The 21,398-nt window shown below is 55.4% G+C and overlaps 1 protein-coding gene across 2 annotated transcripts in view; it reads right to left on the bottom strand.

Annotated features, from left to right (window-relative positions):
* The window catches only part of MSI1 (musashi RNA binding protein 1), a 30,092-nt gene extending 15,884 nt beyond the window's left edge, over positions 1-14,208 (bottom strand). For both annotated transcript variants that reach the window (XM_075434283.1, XM_075434282.1), the window contains exons 1-6: positions 13,927-14,208; positions 13,664-13,704; positions 13,469-13,550; positions 13,271-13,355; positions 8,620-8,661; positions 6,811-6,903 (exon numbers count right to left, since the gene is read on the bottom strand). In XM_075434283.1, the coding sequence (XP_075290398.1) occupies positions 6,811-6,903; positions 8,620-8,661; positions 13,271-13,355; positions 13,469-13,550; positions 13,664-13,704; positions 13,927-13,985 (402 nt within the window). In that variant the 5' untranslated portion in view covers positions 13,986-14,208. The remainder of the gene's footprint in view (positions 1-6,810; positions 6,904-8,619; positions 8,662-13,270; positions 13,356-13,468; positions 13,551-13,663; positions 13,705-13,926) is intronic.
* Between the last annotated feature and the right edge of the window lie 7,190 nt (positions 14,209-21,398).

Below are 21,398 nucleotides of genomic sequence, written 5' to 3'. Positions count from 1 at the left end.
GCCTCCAGTGGCTCTCTCTGGCTTTGAAAACCAAGTGGGAGTGGAAGAAAGAGAAAGGCTTTGGCTCTGCAGAGGCAACGCGTTCACAAAGTGAAAGACGGTTTGTCCCTGGAGAGGAAGCTCTTCCGATCCCTTGTGGATTTGCCCCTGCTGAGAGCTCCTGCAGGAGAGCAGCAAGCAGCAGCTTCCCGAGGAGGAGACAGGCCCTTCTCGAGCCAGCACCTGGTTTTGATGAGAGCAGCGTGGTGGTGACAGGAAGGGAAGGTGACAGCTGCAGGCCTCAGAGAGAGACTCTCTATCAAAGCAGTCCTCAGCCTAGCCAAAATATTCAGGTGCACAGATATAAGGCATTTCCCACCGAAACGCAACACAGTACGATCTACCTGGCCAAAAGGCCTGATTTTTTTTTAGTGGCTCAGTCTCACTCTAATGTCTTTCAGTCTTCCTGGGACCGTCATGGGTGTCTGCAAAGGAGGAAGCCAATGATAGCCTCATGCAGATTAAAAAAATAATGATAATATTTCCAACACAAGTTTGATGAGAAGTCAATGTTGGATGCACTTCCACAGGGGCAGATCTTGAAGAAAGTAGTAAATATTCAAGCAAAGGCTTTGCAGAGATGGGCATCATCCACCTGAACAGCAACTAAAGATGGCTGGGCTGGCCCTACAAGGAACATATTTGTAGGCAACGTATTTGTAGAAAAATCAGGCAGAAGAATAATAGCTGCTGAGACAGCTTCAGCATGGCAAATATAATCCAAACGATCTGGAAACTACTTGGCCATCCTGTTGTCAAGAGAGGGCATCAGCAGCTCTGCGAGGTTCTCCCAGCTGCTCAAACAGGACAGGCCAATGCTGGGGAGGAGGAGACACCAACCCAGAGCCCAGCTCCAGGGAGCAGGCGAGCTGTCCCCACACGGCTCCTGAGGGACCCTTCCTACCCTGCTCTGCAGAGCCATTCTCAAAACTCTGGGCATGAGACTCAGCCAAAGGACAGAGCCTGCTCTGTGCCACGGGTGAGCGGGACAGCCTGTCCAGGTGTCCCTGCCTGCTCTGGCACTGCGGGCACCTGGCGAGTATCAAGTGAACGACTGAAGACCTGAATGACCATTACCACTACAGCATTTTTGGCTATCTGCCTACCAGATGCGGAGCACAGAGAACCCTTTGTTCCAGAGGCATTGTTACCACAAGCCAAACTGCCTACTGCCGCAAGATAGGTGATCGGATTCCCCTTCTCCTCCCCTCCCCATCTGTTCACTCCAACCATGTTACGCGTAAGAATTTGCATAAATTGCCCTCTGATCTATGGAAGAAAATCCAAAATCCAGTTTGGAAATCCACAGCAGGTTGACAAGTAGCTTTGATCCCTGAAATTTCCAGAGAGCGGCAGACTAAGGATTAATTAATTAACATTCTCCCAATCCAAAGTGAGGGAAATAATGCCCAGAGTAAGCACAGGAACAAGTCTTCCTGTAAAGAAATTCCCCATCAGTATCTAAAGGTTCTCCAATTAGCAGAGAAAACTCATTTCATACACCCAAGCAGAGAAAACTCCTTTCCTACACCCAAGTCAACCACACCATTTTTCTGGCAGGTGTACACGAATACGCATTTGTGAGAGACACGCAAACCCTCATCGCATCCAGCGCCTCAGACGCAGTGGCTGACTCTTGGTCGGGACAGCACTAGAGTCATCGTCCGAGTGAGATCTCAGAACCTGTCGCAGGCAAATGGTCCAGAATTTGGACTGGGTATTAGATGGCAGCCTAAAGGTCAGAATCGTCCTCAGACCTCAGCAGATCTTTTTTCTTGTTTGCTTCCAGGATATTTTTAGAGAGCAGATCTCTCTCTGGGCACGATCCGCCTCGCAGAGAGGCTGAGCTTTCGTGACCAGCTCACCCACATACACAGATCACCTGCAGGCCCAGGGAGAGGTGCAGACTGTTTTTAAGCACTTTTCAAGCACCCTTGGAGCCACCACTGATCAGTGAGTCATGCAAAGACATCATCGTGAATATATTTCTCGCACTTCTGCTTCACAAAATGCGAAAGCACACAAAAAAATCATGAGCTCAAACACCTGAACTGGGTCCAGGCCCCCATTTCTTCCAGTACCTCTGCATTTCTAGTTTCCAAAAGGACCAGCTTCTCTCCTAATGACAAACAGAAGACTGGCTGCACCAAGTCAGAGCAGAGGTCCACCTTGCCCAACAACACCCTCACCCTACCCCCAAGATACCAACCAACAACAGACACCTTTGGAAGAATGTAAAGACAAGGCAAGGACAGTACAACAGACTCCAGAATACTCCACCATCTTGCAGCCCTTGGTGATTCAGGGATTTCCTGAACTCAAAGGGATGTCTGTGTATTTAAAAGACCTTCCACGAGTTTGTCCAATCGTTTTGGAGCCTACGCAAATTTTAGCAACAACATCCTGGGGCAAAGATTTCACAGCTTAGATAAGCTCCACGACAAAAGACCTTATTTGTTCTGAGCCTCCTATCTTGCAATTGATTTGACTTTCTCTACCGCAACACCTCATCAGACCAACCCTTGAAAAAGAAAGATGATCTGCGTTTTTTTCAGCTTTGTTTGAAACAAATAACCTTGCTGACAAGATCAGAGACCCAATGGTCCAAAGAAATTATTCTGATGGAGAACCCCTTTTCCCCCCCAAAAATAATATCAAACAACGTGCTCCCACGGGTTGAAGTAGAAAAGGAAGAGCTGGGACTCAAGCTCCTCGGAGGCATCCTCATACGTGTTGAACTAGACAGAGGACTAGGCATGCCCGAGGTGGTAGGTGCAAGATACCTTCCTCCTCTCCCTCTGTTTCAGGTTTCAGTGAGGGTGTTAGCCTGAATCTAGGGAGGCCGTTGAAATACTTCCTTGTGCAGCCTAAATATCTCCAACAGCATCCAGCTTAAGCCAAGACACTTGGCTTACACATACTGTGAATGCAATTCTTTCCAGGACTTCTGTCCTACAGTTGAAAAAATAATCTCCTTTAGAAAGCCAGTCCCTGGCCTTAGCTTGCATCTCAGGGAGATTCGAGTTTTGGAGCCAGAAGTGTTTCCTAGAGTTCCTGTTATGCTCAAAGCTCTAGCAGCTGCACCTGACAAACCACAGCCAGCTTGAGAGCACTTCTCAGTCTCTCTCACTGTACTAAAAAAAACAAACCCAAACGCTTTGTATTTTTTTTCCTCAGGAAAACAGCAGCCTGTATTTTTCATTCACAGTTTTGGAAGAAAAAAAAAAAAATAAAGTGATCCTTCTTTTGAAGCAGAGAAACTCACACTGTATTGGGGATCCTCTGTGAAGCTTCATCTTTTGTGCCTGTTAAAACCAAATATTTTGATACGAAGATCTGGGGTGCCAGCCTCTCCCTTCCTTCCTTTATCCCTAAGTAATACTCATGGATCTCCTCCTCACACATTTTCATTTTTCTTTTGCCACTTCCATTTTACAAAGCTGAGAGAAGGTTTTGGACACAGCAAGGAAAGAAAACAAAGCAAAAACAGGAGAGTAAGCAGAAAGGCCAAAATGGAAAAATCAGACTTGGGAATTTTGTTTTATGAAATGGGAAACCATTTCATCTCCAGCCCAACCAAACTTCTGTTTTTTTCCTACTAATGGGCACAGGAGGTGTGTCGTTTCTGACACGAGAGGCATCGATGCTAGCCCCCTTGGTAGACTTGCGAACTGCGGTTCACAGATTTGGAAAGGAGAGAACATTATGATAATCTAATTTGACCTCATCTGTACTGCCAGCCATAGCGCTTCCTCTCGTAATTCCTACAGCAAGTGCATGCTTTCTGTCTGGACTAAAATGTATTTTTCAAAAAAAGCATGTATCCTAATTTAAAGGCCTTAAGTGGTGGCAAATCTGGCACATGCTTAGGCTTGCAGCCTGAGGGTGACCTAGAAGATAACCTTCACACAAAACCCATGCAGCAGTTTGTACTGCCTCATCCTCAGAAGCAGAGGATGATCACTCCCTGAAGCTGAGATCCAAACTGAGCTTGCACTGGATTCTCAGAGTGGCTACAAGTCACCCCCGGGAACCTGGCACCTTGATCTTGAGGAATCAAGACGGGATGACTCAGTGCTCCCCATTCTCTCCTCTCTAGGTCCTAAGCGTTCCCATGCCTCCCTGGACAGGCAGGAGGAAAGAGGGGTGATTTTTCTCCTGCCAGATCCTAGAAAACTGTGGGGCCGCTCGGAAGAAGAGGGAACATAGAAAAAGCTCTTTTCTCAGAGGGTAAGTCCTCCAAGGAAATGCTTTAAAAGGGCATCCTTAACAATTCCTTTTCAGACAGTCCCAGTCCAGTTCCAGAAGCAGCACTGGCCCAAATGACTTGGCAAATATTTTTTCAGATAGGCTTTCCAGGATAAGGATAACACGACAGAAGCTTCACCACCTCTCACTTAAAGATGCCATAAATCAAGGAGATGAAGATCATGTAGCCAGGTGCTAAGAGTACCTCTAAAGAAGGGATCCTCGGAGACCTCTGAAAGCTAGGAGGCCCCAGAGTATCATAAACAAACACCAAAAGAGCCTCTACCAAAACCATGTTCTCCATGACTCACATCTGAAACCGAAGGCAACAGGCTTTTCTTAGCCCTAGAAACCACAGAGCGGTGCGTTCAGAGCTCAGAACCCTGAAGCTGATGGCCACGGAGGCTCTCCTCCGAAACACGCTTTCCCGCTGATCCCACGCATCAGCCATACGGGGCTACCGACTGGAGAGAACTCACAGAACAGTTCTCCTGGCCTTCAGTGCACTGTTTGAGGCTTGGCCTGGAAGATGGTTATGGGCCAGGAGAGACGCTTTATACTAGAGCTCCGAGGAGTCTCTCCTCAGCTGAAATGGCCAGATGAGTCAGAAAATTGCCCCAAAAACAGGGAGTCAATCTGACCAGCCCTGACCTCTCCCCACGGAAACTCCCCAGTGCCAAGAGGCCAGCTGCATCGGCCTCACGCAGATCCTGGGCACCGGATGTTGTCGAGATGCTGATTTTCGGAAATGAATTGCACCGAGCTATGCGGAACTCTTCCTTCTGCCCGGTCGCCAGCAAGCAATCTGACACAACCAGTTCTCGCCAGCCTCCTGACGTCAGGACACCTTTCAGCACATGACCATTAAACAAGAGGAACATAACAGCCTAACACCCCAAAAGAACCAGAAAGTACTTCTCAAAATAGAGCAATTGTAGCTGCTTGTAAACAGAGCACTATGTGGCATGGTCCTGCTTCAAATTAACAGAGGTACAGTTCCAGTTAAAAGGGGATTACACCCAAGACATGTTGTTTTCCTACCAAACGCATCCATCGACGGCGCAGAGGCACACGCAAGCGGAACTAACAACCTTCAGCCTACACAGACACACGGATGGCACCACCTTTAGCAGCGACACCTTCAGTGACACCACGTAAAGCTCTTGGGGACACAGCAGAGTTTGTTTATTTCTAATGGAAAATAAAATCACACAGAGCTAATGACTAGCAGACACAGGGGTATCTGACAACTTTTGCTATTGCCACGTTCTCTTAGGACTGAACAGAAATACGAAGGAGTCCCACTTTGCAGTCACGACAGCATCCCAGGACATGCAGGTTAGACTTCAGAAGCTGAACAGAGGTACTGAGCAAACACTTCTTCCAAACCTTCTGCCCAAAGTTCCAATGACACAGCAAAACTGGTTACAAAACTCCCCTTCCTTTCACCAGTTAACGTGCCTTGACATAACATCACCCTTTTGCAGGATCTTTCAGAAGGAAATTAATCCCTCATGCTCTGCAGCTCCTGTGGTGCTTTCCTCCACATCCATGACGGTACCAGCAATGACCTGGCCAGATTACCACCCAGCAAACTGTGTTCTGCCCCGCTAGCTGGGCAGGAAGGTCCCAACAGCTACAGAATCCAACGCTTCCTGCCCCAAACACCAAACCCACGCACACCACCACCGAACAACAGTGAAACAGTCACAGTGCCCTGCCCCAGAGGTGACCGCATTCAGCATTTGGATACGATGATACCCTCCAGTTCCTAATCCCATTACAAATCTTGGGATCCTTCAGTCTCATACTACTGAGATTGCTCCGGGGGATGCTCACAGCCTCCTGACAGGGGACTGAAGGGCCAAGACTGAGCCCCCTTCTCTTTGGTCCCAACTCGCAGTTTGCACACTTGGCTTTCATGGACTTCCATCCACCCCTGAGCCACTAGCTGGCACAGAAAAGCCAGACCAACACCAGGGACAGCCGTAGTGCCAAACTTTCTTCAAACATTCGAAAGCAACATCACCACTTGCCCAAGACTCAGCAGAAGAAGTTTCAGGACCAAAGGGCTTATTTTAATAAAGGATTACCAAAATATCAATCACCAGGCTTAGAGTCAGAAACAGGCCAGAATCACAGGTCCAACGCCGCAGCTGCTCTGTTAGGAGCGCCTCCAAGACTTCCTCCAGCATTTAAACAAACTGCAAATCTGCAGGACCAAAATGCCGTACGAGGCATAGGGAAAAAATGGAAAAGGGATAGGGGAAAAATGGAAAACCATTTCCCTTAGCGCAGGTCCTACTGACTCCAGGAACAAGCACAAACTCTTTGTTTCAAATCAACACAGTGCAGAATTCACCAGCTGCAGCCCCTACAAAGACGTTACAGCCACCCAGCATCTGTAACTGACCTTCAATCTACTTAACCCCAAGCAAAGACTCGCAAGCTCCTAATCCCGCCTCCACAGCAGTTCAGAAAACTCCTTTTTGCCCCAGAAGCAACAGCTTTCAAGGGACTTACCTTCCCAAACTGCTCGAAATACTGTTTCACATCCTCCACAGTAGTGTTCACGGACAGACCACCCACAAATATCTTCTTCGTTCGGGTCACCATCTGGAAAAGGGAAGGACAGGAATTCACCGAATAAACCCAGAGTGAGCAGAGAACGAGACTCAAAAGGCCACTAACCCCCCTCCACTGCCGAGAAGGGCCTGCCCCTTTGCTGCAACTGAGCTTCCACCTTCCCAAGGTGGCCAGGGGTCTGTCCCACCCCGGACCCCGAGACACCCTCTCCCCCTTGAGCCACCCCATCGTGCCTGCCAGCGCCCACCCGCCACCTTCTCCTCGGCCAGCATGCTACCAGCCTCTCCCCTCGCCAACCTGCTGCTGCCCTCTCGGCACCTTCACACCGCCCCGAAGCCATGGGGCACAACCGTCCCTTCGCCAGCCCCCCACCTCTTCCTGCAGCCCGGCCACTTTGCAGAGCCGGCCTTCTCCGGGCTCCCCCAGAGATGCCCGCTCCGCTTTCCAGAGCGGAAAGACGGGCAGGAGGCCTGCCAGTGCAGGTAGGCTCACCAGGCTTCGCCCTCCTAGTTCACAAATCACACAGCATCCAGTCTTGCATGGAGTAAGCCTCATTTCGCACCCATTCCCTCAAACGGGGCCCGGTTAATTCTCTTTTGCTTTCGCAAGAAGGCAAAGAGAAGAGTCCTCTGCCACTTGTTACTCATGCAGCTGGGACAAGGAAGAAAACTAACTACCCTGAGAGGGGCCATCACTGCCAGGCTGGGGCACACCGACGTCATTTGAAGCCGCTCTCCAGCTGCATCCTCCCCTTAGCTGCTTGGCTACACCTCTGCTCTCAGAGGAACACATGGTCCTAATTACCCCAAGGAGCACAGGGCTAATCCGCAGCAATTCCCTGGCTTGGAGAGCAGCCCGTTCTAACACTAAAGCACCTTCTGTCACCAAACTGCTTAATGGAATTAACCCAATTCCTACCATGTGCTTCCTGGCTCCAGTTACTCGGGATACCTGCTCACTGATTGTTCTCAGTGCCTGATCCCCCTTATTTCCCTCCTGGCACCAGTCTCCTCTTCTCTCTCTGCTTCTTGACACCGCTTCTCCCCAGCTCTTTCTCCCATGACAGCACTTGGAATAGAGACTCTAAATTTTAAAACTCCAAAAGCAAAGTGAAAGGGAGACTTAAAGTCTAAAGGCAGTTGCCAGCCTGCTGGTGCGTCCTCAGTCAAAAGTTTCTAGCTGCACGCCTGGAGAAAGTTCCCGTGACTGCGCATTTCGATGCCAGAGCCTCTTGTAGTCCAACACCAACCTCCTTCTGCCTTTTCCAGTTCTGAAGCACACCAGGGCACTTCCCAAAACGAAATCCTTCTCCCCCTCCCTGCCACACACCTATTTGTACACACGCATACGCACAACCCTCTCTCCGCCTGTATCACATCGCAGCACGGAGCTGTTCTGTGCCTCCTCTGGATGGAAAATATCAGACACTGGCTGCAACCTTGGCAGGACGAAGTTCACCCTGTTTCACCACCTCTAACTAGCGCATCCCGAAGTGTAACCGAGGGACCTCCCGGCTCCCCCAGCACCACACAAAGCCCCAGCGCCGCGCTGCCAGCCTGACAGGAGCGTCTCGCAGCACCACACGTCACGCTGGCAGTGCGGCACGCGGCTCCCGCTCCAGGTGAGTCCTGAGGAAACCCCAGGGAGCGGCTCCGTTGCACGCACTGGCGGCCCTGCACTGAGGGACAACGTCCACCGCCATGAATTTCACCCTTCGGAGTGGCAAGGGCTGCCCGCAGTGCTTACCTTGGGCTGTGCTCGGCGGGGGAACGCTACCTTTGGGTCAATCTGAAAGAGACGTGGGGAAGAACAGGTGAACACGCTTTTCCTGCCAATTTACAAACGCAGGGTTTGCTCCATGCCCACGTGCCGCCTCGCTAAAAACCCAAAGAATCTACCTGAGGTGCATGAAACGCAGCTGGCTGCAGACATCTTTCCCTCTCGGTAAGGTGTAATCCAGGGAGACTACAAGTCCCAGCATGCAGTGGTCTGTCTCCAGCTGAGCGCTGGCCAGACGCACCCGAGAGCCCATCACATGCTGGGATTACCAGGCTGGGCTGCACCCTCCCGCTCGGCCTGCCCCTGGGTGCCCTCCCTACCGAACGCGCCTTCTTTTGCCTTTTTGCTCTCCCCCTCTACCTACAAACACAGAGCTCACCTGGGTAGCAAGAGGACAGCAAAGAAGCAGCGCACAAAAAGCCAAACATTTCATCCCACAAAACACAGGGTGAAGACATAACAGAGCGGACAGGAGGGCACAGGTTAAACGGAGGGGCCCAAAGCCCCCATGGCCGCGGGGCCGCAGGGCAGCGTGCTGGCCCTCTCCCCGGCCGCGCCGCACACAATGACGCGATGCCTCCCCTCGGCAGGCTGAGCCCTCCATTGTGCCTGCTCGGCTTCTCCGTACCCTGCCGCCGGCTGGGGCTGCCAGCCCCGCACAGCCGTCCAGGTGCCACCGTTCTGCTGGGCTCAGCACCGGCCAGCGCCCGCCTGCGCCGGCCTCGCACCGCCACAAACGCCGGGACAGCACCGACGCAGCTGCAAGCCAAACACCCACGAAGCCTCCTCTCCTCCTCGGCCACCACCTCTTTCTTTACAGCCTATTTTTACAGCGACTCCTGTAAAGTTACATCACATCGGGGATGATCCAGACCTACAAATCAGCTTACAAAGACCTGTGGTAAAGGCAGGTCTGGCTCATCCCCGCACTTGGATAAGCTGCGGATGGGAGGGCAGCCCAGCGCGTCGTCCCATCAGCCCGGCAGCTCAACTGGCCCAAAAGGAAGCCGTGTTTCTCCAGCTCCTCTCGCTGCTTTGTTCAGCTTTCCAGCCTGGCCGCCCTCCCGTCCCGCGTCCTTTCACTTGTCACACAGCCCCAGAGCTCGGCCTCCCCACACCCTTCCACCAGCTTCTCTCCCTGCCTTCCCCACCTCCAGCCTGACTCACAGCCTACAACATAAATAAACTCGGCACGTAAGTAAACAGAGGCAAAAGTGAAGAGCACAAATAAACTCAAAAATAAACCTCCCTCCCCAAGCTCCAAGCGCCAGCAGATTAGCAAACCCTCCGGTGCCTTCCTAGGGCATCTGAACCGTCCGTCCCTCCCCGCACACACACCCCCCACCCCCCCACCGCTTCCTGGCTAGGGCAGACACCCACAGCGAATACTGAGGACAGGGGACGGCAGGAGACCAGGAGGCTGATGGCAGATAATAAGCAAAAACAATAATCTACTGTCTTTTCCTTCTCAGCCAGTGTCATTCAGCCCCTGCCAAGAAGATGCTTTCATACTCAGCAATGCTAAGCTCAGCCTCATTTTCTCATTACCCTGAGTGTGATCAACTGGGCAGAGATAACGCGTCCTCCTGGCTGGAGGGAGCAGGCCATCATTTCACAAATTCTTCTGCACAACCAGCTATTGTTGCAGGTGGAGGGAGGCGAGGGCGACCGGCTGCAGGGGCAGCCCTGGGAACACGCGGAGGGGAGCGAGTTCAGTGCCAGACTCAAGTTACTCGAACTGGACTGCTCCTCGGTGGCTGGAGTCCTTCTAATTAAAGCAAAAGTGCTGGTACCTTATTCCTTCATTTCTGGTGTTAAAACAAATAGCCCTGGAGGAGTTGTGTTTCAGTGTCACCCACTGACGTAATGGGTCCTTTTTACAAACCTAGATAGAAATCTGCTAAGAGCGCTCAGAACTGCTCAGATTGTATCCAGAAAACAAAACCCCAGGATCAGGCTGCAGCGAGCGGAAGTCACTTGAGCGCAAACCGCTTCCACTTCACCCCGCCGGGCTTTGGGGACGAGGAACCCCACTGATGTCGCAGGGGTACCAGCAGGCCGGCCGGGCTCCTCAGCGACGCTCTTCAGGCCACCCACGGCACCATTTAATAGCTCGGGTCACGTAACTCCGGCGTTAACCCGGCTGGTATCGGCGCCCCGAAGCAGGGGGAGGACAGAGAAGGACCCACGAGACCTGAGGACTGGGTCTGTCCGTCCATCGCACCTCCACGGCCACCTTTGCTCCATTAGTCAGCGCTGCCCGACAGCCACAGCTCGCTCCCTCCGCCACAAAAGGCAAACCCAGCAGAAACTCGGTAACAGCAACAAAGAAACGACGGGGTGACCCAGCACGGCCAAGCCTGCTCTTCCCAGAGCACATAATGAAGAAGCTCAAGGCAGCGGCCAGCTGCAGCTTTACAAAGTCACGCAGATCTTTTACCTTGAGACTGCAAAGCCAATTCTCATATCAAGCATTTCCATAAATAACCCCGGAGGCTGCTGCTATCTAGCTTGCAAACAAAGAGGAGTCTCAAAAGCACAAGGTTTTCCCGCAGAATCGGGCCAACAGCCCTCGTTAGGGTAGGAAGAATCAGAAAACAATGAAGCAACAAGTTGGGCAGACACTGTCTATTAAGCGCTGCTTGCCAGGAGACACCAAGCCTGGAGAGAAGGCTGTCCTGTCAGGACACCGGCCCTTTTCCTGCAGAGTTTCGTATAACCCTAAATTAGGCTTCAGACGAGTTTGTGTCATTTAACCCATGACTCACAGCAGAGCCTTTCAGCTCGGCAGGGGGAAGGCATACGGAGGCTCCACGCGGTACCACAAGACCAACCTCTCACCGGGCAAAACACCCTAAAACAACCGAGGCAGCTGAAAACCACGCTAAACGACAAACAAAAAGGAAGGAGGGGGAGAGGATCAAAGTTCCTAACAAAGAAAGGGCCCTGGCGAAACTGCCCCCCATTCTCTCCGCCGCGCCGGCGGGGCGAGCGGAGCAGATGCAGCCGGGAATTTCAATGGCTGGCCGGTCCCCACGCGCCCTGCGCCACGAGGCCCTTCTGCTCTCCTGCAGCGCCTGCCCGTCCCTCCCTGCCCTGGCACTGGGCCTCGGAGCGGCTCGGGGAGGAGAACGGGGACCGTGGGGTTCGGATCGCTCCCAGCCCGAAAACGCCCTCGGGATCAGCGCTACAGCAGACATCCACCGCTTGCCTTTCCGAGAGGGGTCTACGCCAGCCCGCAGACTCGTGCCGGGACTAGCTGAGTGGACATCGTGTTTACACAGGCTAGTAAGAGAAAAAAAAAAAAAAAGGAGAAAAAAAGAAAGCCCTGGGCCCTCCTCAAAACACTTTGCTGTAACCCTCCCCCAGAGCAAAACTCACTTTCCATCACTCCCGAAAGGAGGGGGGCTGGGGCTCCCGGGACCCAGCCTGGGCCAGGAAGGCTGGGGTCGGTTTAACCGGGAGCTCCCGTGGGGAGGAAGGACCTGTGCACATCAAAGGGAGCGATCCAGGCAGTCAAACAGGAACAGGCATAAATCTCGCTGCGCCGCACACCGTAAACCCTAAGAAAGGGGGTCTCGCTCTCCCACCGTCTCCCTTCTGCCGAGATAAAGGCTGGGACGCCCGAGCCACGCGCTGGAAGGAATAAAGTTGTGCATTTGGGCTCCTCGGCTGCCCGTGCCCGGAGCCGGAACGTCTCCCCTCGCCGTGCCACCCCCTCGCAGCCCCCGCTGCTCCCCCACCCCTACCCTCACCTTCACCCCAGGGCAGCAATAAGGAAAAGGAATTCAGAGGAAGGCAAGTCACTAAAACTCAAGAGCAGGGACCTCCCACTCAGACACCTCACCCCCACCCCCCAAAACAGCCCGCGCATCTCCCGAGCGCCGCAGATCCGCGAGGCAGGACCGGGCACGACACGCCACCGACCCAGCGAGCCACCGACCCAGCGAGCCACCGACATCTTCCCGCCGGCCCCGGTGGGGCTCCTCGCCAGCCCCTGCTCGCAGAGCCAGGACTGAAGCCGCCGCTGCTCCGAGGGGCCGGCGGTGGCCCACATGGGCGGGCGCTGGCCACGCTCGGAGACAATAAAGTCTTGAAGCTCCGTGACCGTTACAAAAACTTCGCCTGGGGAAACCACAGGAGAGTCTCCGGGGCGCGCGGCACGAAGGCTCCCCGCCGAGGGGAGGGCGTGCGGCTGGGGGAGCGGGGCCCAGGCGGTGGGGGACGGCACCCCGGGAGGGAGCGGTGCTCGGCAGCGCACGGGGGGTAGGGGCGGCTCCCCGCTCCCCAAACGCCGCCGCGTCCGTTTCCCGGTGCGAAGCCTCCCCCCAAGCGCGCCCAGGTGTCCCGGCTCCGCGAGGGCCGCGGCCGCTCCGCGCAGGGGCCTTACGACCGGCGGGCAGGAGGAAAACCATCGCCGCGATGCGCGGACCCACGCCGGGACATCGGGTCGGCAGCGAGCCCGGTGCGCGGGCGGCAGCTGGGCTACCCACCGGTGAGCGGGACGGGGAAGGGGCCGATCGATCCGCATCGGAACCGACAGCTCACAGCCCCAACTGGAAACCAAACCCCGCCGCCGCCGGCCGCACGCGCCCTGGGATGAGAGGAGTCATCTCACCGTCTTGGAGTCCAGCTCGTGCCTGGACTGGGCCAGGACCTTGTCGACGCCCGCCTGGTCCATGAAGGTGACGAAGCCGAAGCCCCTGCGCCCCGCGGCCCGGGCAGGAGCGGGGATGCGGAGAGAAGAGAGAAAGTTGGTTAAAGTGGCGGCGGGGGCGCGGCGGGGGCGAGGGGAGGCGCGGGCCCGGCCTCTCACCTGGATCTCTTTGTCAGCGGGTCCCGCATCACCAGGCACTCCTTCACCTCGCCGAACTGGCTGAAGTACTCCCGCAAACCCTCTGCAAGCACAGCGACCGCCGCTGGGTCCCCCGGCCCCGCCGCCCCCCGCCCGGCCCCGCCGCCCCCCCCCCCACTCCCCCGGCGGCAGGTGCGGGCCCGCCGCCCCGCTCACCTTGCGTGGTCTGCCAGCTCAGGCCCCCGATGAACATTTTGCTGCGGGAGGAAGGGGAGAGCGGTGAGCGGGGCCGCGCCGGGGGGGACGCCGAGCCCCGCGGGGGTGGCGGCGGCGGCGGCGGCGGGGCCGGGCGGGGAGGGGAGGGCGCGGATCGGCCATGTTGGCAGCGGCACCGCCGCCGCCGCCGCGCCTGCCCGGGCCGGGCGGCCGGGGCCGGGGAGAGGCCGGGGCCCGGAGGGGGGGGGGGCGCGCGGCGGTACCAGGGGTCGTGCGGGGAGTCCGGGGAGGCGAGGCCCGGCTGGCTGCCGTCGGTCTCCATTCGGCTCTCTTCTCCCTGCGAGGAGCGGCGCCGCACTCCCGGGGCAGATGAGCGCTGGAAAAGGGGCCGGACGGACAGGCCATGCTGCCCCCTCCCCCGACCCCTCTCCGCCGGGCGGGGAGGGAGCGAGGGAGGAGGGCCCGGCGGGCACAACCTGCCCGGCTCCTCCCACCCCCGCCGGCCGCCCTGCGCATAAAACCCGCCGGCGGGGCCGGGGCCGAGTGCCGGGAGCTGCGCCCGCACCGCGACCGCACCGCGCCGGGGGAGCAGCGCGGGGGCCTGCGGCCGCTTTGTCCCCGGCCGCGCCGCCCGCACCTGCCCGGGGCGGCGGACAGAGCGCGGGGGGGGCCGGGCCCGGGGCCGCCGCGGGGAGCCCGAGAGCTGCGGGCCCGGCCTGGGACTCCGGAGCCCCCGGCCCGGTCCCCTCCGAGCCTCGCTAGAGCGGGGAGGGCCCGGGCCCGGCCGCTGCCGCCGTCGCCCTCCCCGCCGAGGGCGCTTCCAGGGCGGGCCCGGGGATGCCCCCCTCGCCCCGGTACCGGAGCCGGGCAGCGGGGAGCCCCGGCCCCGCCTTCCCGCAGCCCGCGGGGGTCGGGGACTGCCGTGCCCGGGCCGAGCCCCCGCGGCCCCGGGTCACCGCGCTGCGCTCGGGCGGGCTCCGGCCTCTCCCCGCACCCGCGCGGGTTCCTCCGCGCACCGACGGCTGCGGAGCGGGGCCGGGCCCTCCCGGACGGCCCGAGGAGGCCGCGGGAGCGGGTGAGCGGCTGGTGGTGCCCCCGAGCCTGGGGTCAGGGCTGTAGGCTCTCTCCTGCCCGTGCCACGCGTCGCTCCGAGCAAGGGCGCTGGGTCGCGTCTGTGGGGTGTCGGAGCGGTGCGCAAAGCTCTGGTGGCAGCCGCCGCAACCCCTCGTGTGGCAGGGGGTGTCCCAGGTACGGGCCGCTGTGCGGGCAGGTACCCCTCGGACTCCTCTCTAGCTCCGCTCCTTCCGCCACGACCCTGCCCTGTACCTCTGCCTGCAGGGAGGCAGTGACAGCTCCGGGGTCTGTGCCACCCTCATTTCACCTTTATTCCCCGTCTCGTGACTACTTTTCCACGTCCCTCAGCTCCCTCCTGGAGAGGAACGAGGACACCTTTGTTTTAACGGTACTTTGCAATAGTACCTTGCATTACGTGGGCTCAGCCCGAGGCCCGTGGGTGCTGCTCTGAGTTAAATTCACTTTCTGCCCAGTAGCGCTGCCAAGCCACTGCTCACCCACTCCAGTTCCCGAGCTGGGCCAGTGACACCATCCCGTCTGCTGGCCCCGTACCTGAGCACGGCCACACCACGCCAGGGACTCGGCTGCTGCCTCTGGGAATGGAGCTCCGCAGCATCCCAGCTGTGCCCACAGAGCAGCCCCAGCTCCCACTGCCACCCATCCAGGCTGAGCCGCTTCTCCAGAACAACCCACTCCTCGCTCCACAGGGCAGAAGTCACCAGTTTGGGTGCAGGGGCCCTGAGAGGCGGCTGGGCTGGTGCAGGAGAGAGAACTAGATAACAACACGCAGCGGTGGGACCGCAGCTGGCAGCGACAGGGAAGGGCTGTGCGGCCGGTGGAAACAGCGGTGCGGAGGCAGCACCCCGGCCCTCTCCCCTTCCACGTCCTGAGAAACCTGGACGATGGCTGGGCTGTCGGAAAGCCGCTGCTGCCTGCCACGCTGCCCAGACTCGCCGCTGCTGGGCTGCCTCCTGGCACCCGCTCTCTCCCATTTGGATGGCAAGTGTGCCAAAAGGGGACTAATTTTTTCAAGTCACCTGGCACAGATTTCCAGGCTCCACGATTGCCCAACCCAGGCACACTACTAACGCTAATTAAACTCAAGAAAGGCAAAAAGAAACAAGAACTGAGTGTTGGACACACTGAAGGAGAACACCTTGGTTTACTACCAGTGCACTGCTATAATTTTGAATGTGTTAGTTATGAGACGCATTCAGTAGAGCACTCTGAGGGACACAGCATTAAAAAGCTTCATCGCATCTTGTTTGCGTTACGCTTGTTAATTTTATTCTCTTTTTCTGCACCAAAGTAATATCAGAGAAGGGAGAATGGTATCGATGTGTGTTAACATTTGTGAACATCAGAGTGTAAAAAGTGAGCCTTCAGGAGGATTTGGATGGAGGATGCAGTTGGACTTATATCACTGGGAATGACACTGCACCACGTAACTTATTCCGAGGCCCTTTCCAAAACGTACATGCTAAATTGTGTATTTCCACCTTAGGACCCCAAAGTGCTTTGTAAACATCAATTCATTTATCCCTGTAACGCGCAAGACGGCGGCTCTTGAAAAAAGTCTGTTGATTAGGGACAGTAGGAAGCTTTCCTCACGGAGAAGTAAATATACAAAACATTCCAGACCTTATGATTGGAAAGATGATCTGCCGAATATAAAATAATGCAGCATTGTATTGCCGGGGCTGCCGACAGACAGCTGTAGTGCCTCTGTGGCTGCTGCTGAGAGGTTGCCAAACACCAGCGAGATTAACAAAACTGCTCAGTTTGCTCGCTGCTATTCAGCGTCTCGTGTGCGGTAGAGTGACACTATCAAAATCATGTCCACTTCCTGCTGAGGAGGATGAGTGGCAAAGCTCTGCCCAGCACCAGTGGCAGACACTGGAGTTATTCACAGCGAGAGGGAGGTTCCACAACGTGGAGGTTAGGGGAGGGGCAGGGCAGCAGCCGCCTCTTTCCCTCCCTCATCACATAAGGCTTAAGGAGAGGTTGTGTCTTGGAGACCTGTCTCTAGCCAGGAGGTTTTGGCAGTCGGGTGCTACGAGAAGTTTCGCTTTTCGTTGAGTTTGGACAGCTGATAAACAAACCTGAACCGGGATTCAAATCATTCTTGTAATATTGCATGACGATGCCGAACGTGCAAACCTGGGAGATGCGAACTGCAGCTGCGCAGGCAGCCCCGGGCAGCGCCAGTCTGGCAGCAGCTTCTGGTGGTGCGGGTGCCTGCTTGGAAGGGATGCTGACCCTCTGGAGGGGCTGGTGGCGAAGCCTCGGAGGGAGGGAACCCCCCGCCCAGCCACCTCCTGCCTGGTGGGACCTGGCCTGGGGGAAGTCAGGCACATGGCGGGAGAAGAGCTACATGGAGAAACTGAATTATTTATACTCCGCTCAGGTGGGGGGGACAGGACGGAGTCAGCAACAGGAGGAGAGGGATGGCTGCAAAGGCACCAAGGATTTCTCTGCTTCATGGAAGAAACCTCACAGACCAAGATTTGCAAGGGGAAAAACAGGCTACATGGTGCAGAGCGTTGGCAAACAGGGTGGGAAAGAACAGAAGAGATGAACAGGGCAAGACAGGAAAAGAAACGAGAAACATAGGTGTGGGTGAATAAAGAGCGGGGAAAGAGGAGTATGAGGAGTAAATAAAGACAGCTGGGACAACTAGAAGAAAAGGAGAGGGGAGAAGAGACCATCCCAGCTACCACAAAACAGCAAGAGGGACTAGAGCCTCAGGAAAAAAAAAAGCGAAAGAGGTCTGCATGGGATGGAAAATAAAAGTAAAGCATCAAGAGAACTTGTAGCGTAGTGAACAGGGGTTCAGCATAAAACAGCAAAAAAGGAGAGGTCTCTGAAGGACAGCAGGAGATTGCAGGCTTCCACTTGCTGTCCTGGAAATGATGGCTAAGGGAAAATTCAGAGCGTGCTTCCTGCTATTCTCCCTCTCTGCAGGCTCCACAAACTACTACGTGGTGTCTAGTCTCCGTGATGCTATGTAAATCGGTCCAGCAAACGAGGGAGGAAACACGAGGAGCTCGGCTCTGACACCGGAGCCGCGCTGTGCATCGAGCACCGCACCAGCCTGGCCCCCACGCGGGTCCCAGCTCCCTGCAGCAGCCTGCGAGGGGTCCCCTCTCCAAAGACGGGCTGAAAACATTTTCACTTCCCCTTAATTTTGTTTTCTTAACAGGGCACTCCGAAGATGGCATATGAAGTGACAGAAAGCAACAACAGATTGGGAAGAGGAGACCTCTCTCCTCGAGGTGCCTGAGCTCCACCTTCCTTCTAACCTCTTAGCCACCGTCTGACACAGACGTTCACCAGTTGCTGCTTTCTGCTCTGTCCTTGCTCCTACCTAACCTCTCCCCTGTCCTCGCTCCAGCGAGCCCTGTCAAGGGGACCCTTCCCAGAGCCTCCTCTGTTGAGAGGCTCTTCCCCAGCCTGGAAGCGGAGCGTCGCCTCCCGCTCTTCCCCTCCTCGCCTGGAAGCTCGGAGCTCCCCGTGGGGTGGCACGGAGGGACTCCCTTCCCCACCGCCAGGACGGATGCGACAGAAGTCTGCCAGATGTGCTAGACTGTTTTCAAGAAGACATTGATTAAACTGTTCCTCATGCGCGTGGGGGATGAGGCAGTCTGCTCAGTTGGCACTGTGGGAGATGGAAGTTAGATATTAGGAGAAACTTAGCAGTTATGAGGATGGCTAAAGACGGGAGAGGAAGGCCAAGGAATCCCCATCCATGAACATTTTTAAGAACAAATCAAGCAAATGGCAGTTCCGTAATCAGGCTCTGTCTTGTCCTTGCCTGTTGCGGAGGTGACCTTGTGGCACCATTTTCAACCCTCAGTTTCTGCTGTTTCTTCGTCACATGGGGTGAAAGGACAGAAGGAGTTTGGGGGAAAAGCGGCAAAAGCGAGGGCTTGTCTAATAGAAGGAGGAGTTCTGAGCGTGTTCCAACACACAGCTGGAGGCTGGAGAAGAGAGAAATAACACAGAGAAGTTTAGCAGCCATGGTCCACAGGCACGTGTCAGGGCAGGGACCAGTGCAGCCTGGGGCCGGGTGGCACCGACTGCTGCCAGGGCTGGAGGAGACGTCTGGGACGGAGCCGGGTAACTGGGGGCAGCAGAAAAAGGCCTGGGTCAGGTTTGAGAGCATCAGCCAGTGCAATGGTTGCCAGAGATCTTGGACAAAATGGGTTTCTGTTTCAACATTTTTAAAAAGTATTAGAGTTCTGTATTAAAAATAAAATCCTGCGTCCCAGAGGGAAACCGAAAAAAAAACCACCACAAACAAAAAACCCCAACCCCCATGAAAACAGCGCAGCAACCACCACCCAGATAGAGCTTCTCCAGCGTCTCGGCAGTGACACCACCGGGTGCCTCGTGGTCCGCTCTGCTGGGCCCCCAGCGACCGGCTCCGCAGGCAGGGCCCAGCGATGCTGCACTCTCCGCCGAGCTGCGCATCCTCCGCAGGTCTGACGCACGTCGGAATTATTCATCCGGGGCTGAAGTCAGCACCATGTCAAGGACCTCTCAAATCCGCCTCAAAGATAGCGAAGGCCAAGGGAGCAGGGGAGCATGGGGAGAGCAGGGCTCGGGGGAGAGGGACTGGGTCCTCTGCCGAGACGCTTGCGGGAGGCAGAAGATCCGGGCGCTGGCACTGACCCAGGGCAGCACCAGAAGGAAGAGGCTGTTACGGGAGCAGAGAACTTTTGGCTCAACACACCAACAGGAGCTGAGCAAGCAGAAGCTGTGTCTTCATCCCCTCTCTTTCAGGACAGAATCGATTTCCTACCTCTGCTGTAACACACGCTGGCTTTTAACTCTCCCATTTCTTCAAGACTTATTTTCTAATCTAAGCTGATGGGACCTTTGCTCCACAAATCCCAACAGCACTTCTCGGAAGACAACTTTATAGCATTCTGGTACTATGGTGGCATAAAGTAACTGGGACTACCCCGTTGTTAAACTTAACAGCACGAAACTGAGAAGGTTTGCAGATGATTCGAAGGAACGAACAGAAAAGAGCATCTCTCAAGCCCAGGGTGCGCGCTGGAGCTCCTGCAACGGGAAGGGTTCAGACCAAGGTGCGCGCACAGGCCAGAAATACATGCTGTAAATCTCCTTAAGCAGCTCAGCCTGTCCCGGTTCCTCAAGGTTCTGCCAAGGTATTTTGTTTGTACTTGTCACATGACTTACATCAGGCATCACATCCTAATGAGGACGGACAGCGGTGTCTTCCCAGGCAAAGCTCCCACCCTCGGGTTGCAGGAGCGGCTTAGCTGCTTGGTACACGCAACCCCTGCCCGAGCCTCCGTCCTGCTGAACGGCCAGGGGAGGCGAGGGAGGCTGCGAGGGGCCGGGCGTGCTGGTGGCCATCTCTGCTCGTCCTTTTGTTTGCCCTAGAACAGTCTACGGCAAGGTACAAACTCTCCCCGTGCGTGTTGTACTTCAAAGAGCTCCTGGTTTTCTGCAGCAGTGCACCCAGAACAGATGCTCTGGGGCCAGGAGCAGCGTCCTCCGGAGAGGGAGGGCTTCCCCCACCCCAGGGCACAGCATCTTCACTCCGGCTTCCAAGCTCCCGATCCTCCCAGGCTAGGGAATGTGAAATGAGACAGCTGTTACTAAATACTCCAGTTGCAGCAAAGTACACCAGCTCTAAAAACATTGAGTTTGGATCTGGAAAAGGCTGGAAATCCATTCTCTGGTCCCAAGACCCAGCAGTTCCCCCTGCCCACAGACCCCGTGAGCTGCCCTCTCACTGAAGACAAGCTCGGATTCTGCACTGCTCATAGTCTAGCGGGAAATACTTCACTCCTGCTGCTACTTGTCCATTCTTGCCCTTGAATCTTTTGCTCACTTTTAACAGCCTTTAAGCATTTATCTTTTCACGCCTTTGCCTGCTCTGGATTTCCCTCAAGGCTGATTTTGCTACATCAGTGTCCTTATGCCATTTTCTTTTTTTCTTTTTTTTTCCTCTCCTTGGTCCCAGACAGAACTTTCCCACCTACTTCATGCCCATGTGGTTCCACGAGCTGAAATAAACTGAGTCACTGACCCTTTTCCCACCAGGAGCGAGAAGTGATTCACAAACTATACTCCTCAGAGCTCCCAGCTGGCTGGTGGCCAAGCCAAGGCCACAGCTAAGGACCAGCAGCTGTCCCGGACCTTCTTCAGCACGAAGCTGGGACGCGAGCAACGTAGAGATACTCTGTCAAGAGCTGGCGGATGCAGAGGAGCGGCAGGAAACCCCTCTCTCAGTGGAGGTGTGCAATCTATATTGGAACCATCTCTTTATTAGAAGTAGGAATAAAACAATAACCTCTACAATTCAAAAATTTCTGTTGGATACATGTATCAAAATGGGGAGTATTAGCGTTAAAAAAACCCACTTATGGTTCCTAGAAAAAAATAATCTAATTAAGTGTTTGTAAGTTTTGTAGGTCCATCTACCTGCCATATTCCTGACTGATCAATGAGCAGATTCTGCTCTCCTGATCGCAGGAATGACTGGCGCAGCTCTGGAGACACCAGAAGAGAGGACTCTCATGAGTTACACTGGAAATAGTGGGATCCTACTCAGGCTTGTGACATCCTGACTCACTGGACTTGTAATCTGATTACACGAGTGTTTTTGGAAGCCCTGTGTAGT

The sequence above is a fragment of the Opisthocomus hoazin genome, chromosome 13 (assembly GCF_030867145.1).
Source record: "Opisthocomus hoazin isolate bOpiHoa1 chromosome 13, bOpiHoa1.hap1, whole genome shotgun sequence".
Taxonomy (NCBI): Eukaryota; Metazoa; Chordata; class Aves; order Opisthocomiformes; family Opisthocomidae; genus Opisthocomus; species Opisthocomus hoazin.
Note: the sequence above shows the minus strand (reverse complement) of the source record. Positions and strands in the feature narration are given on the sequence as shown.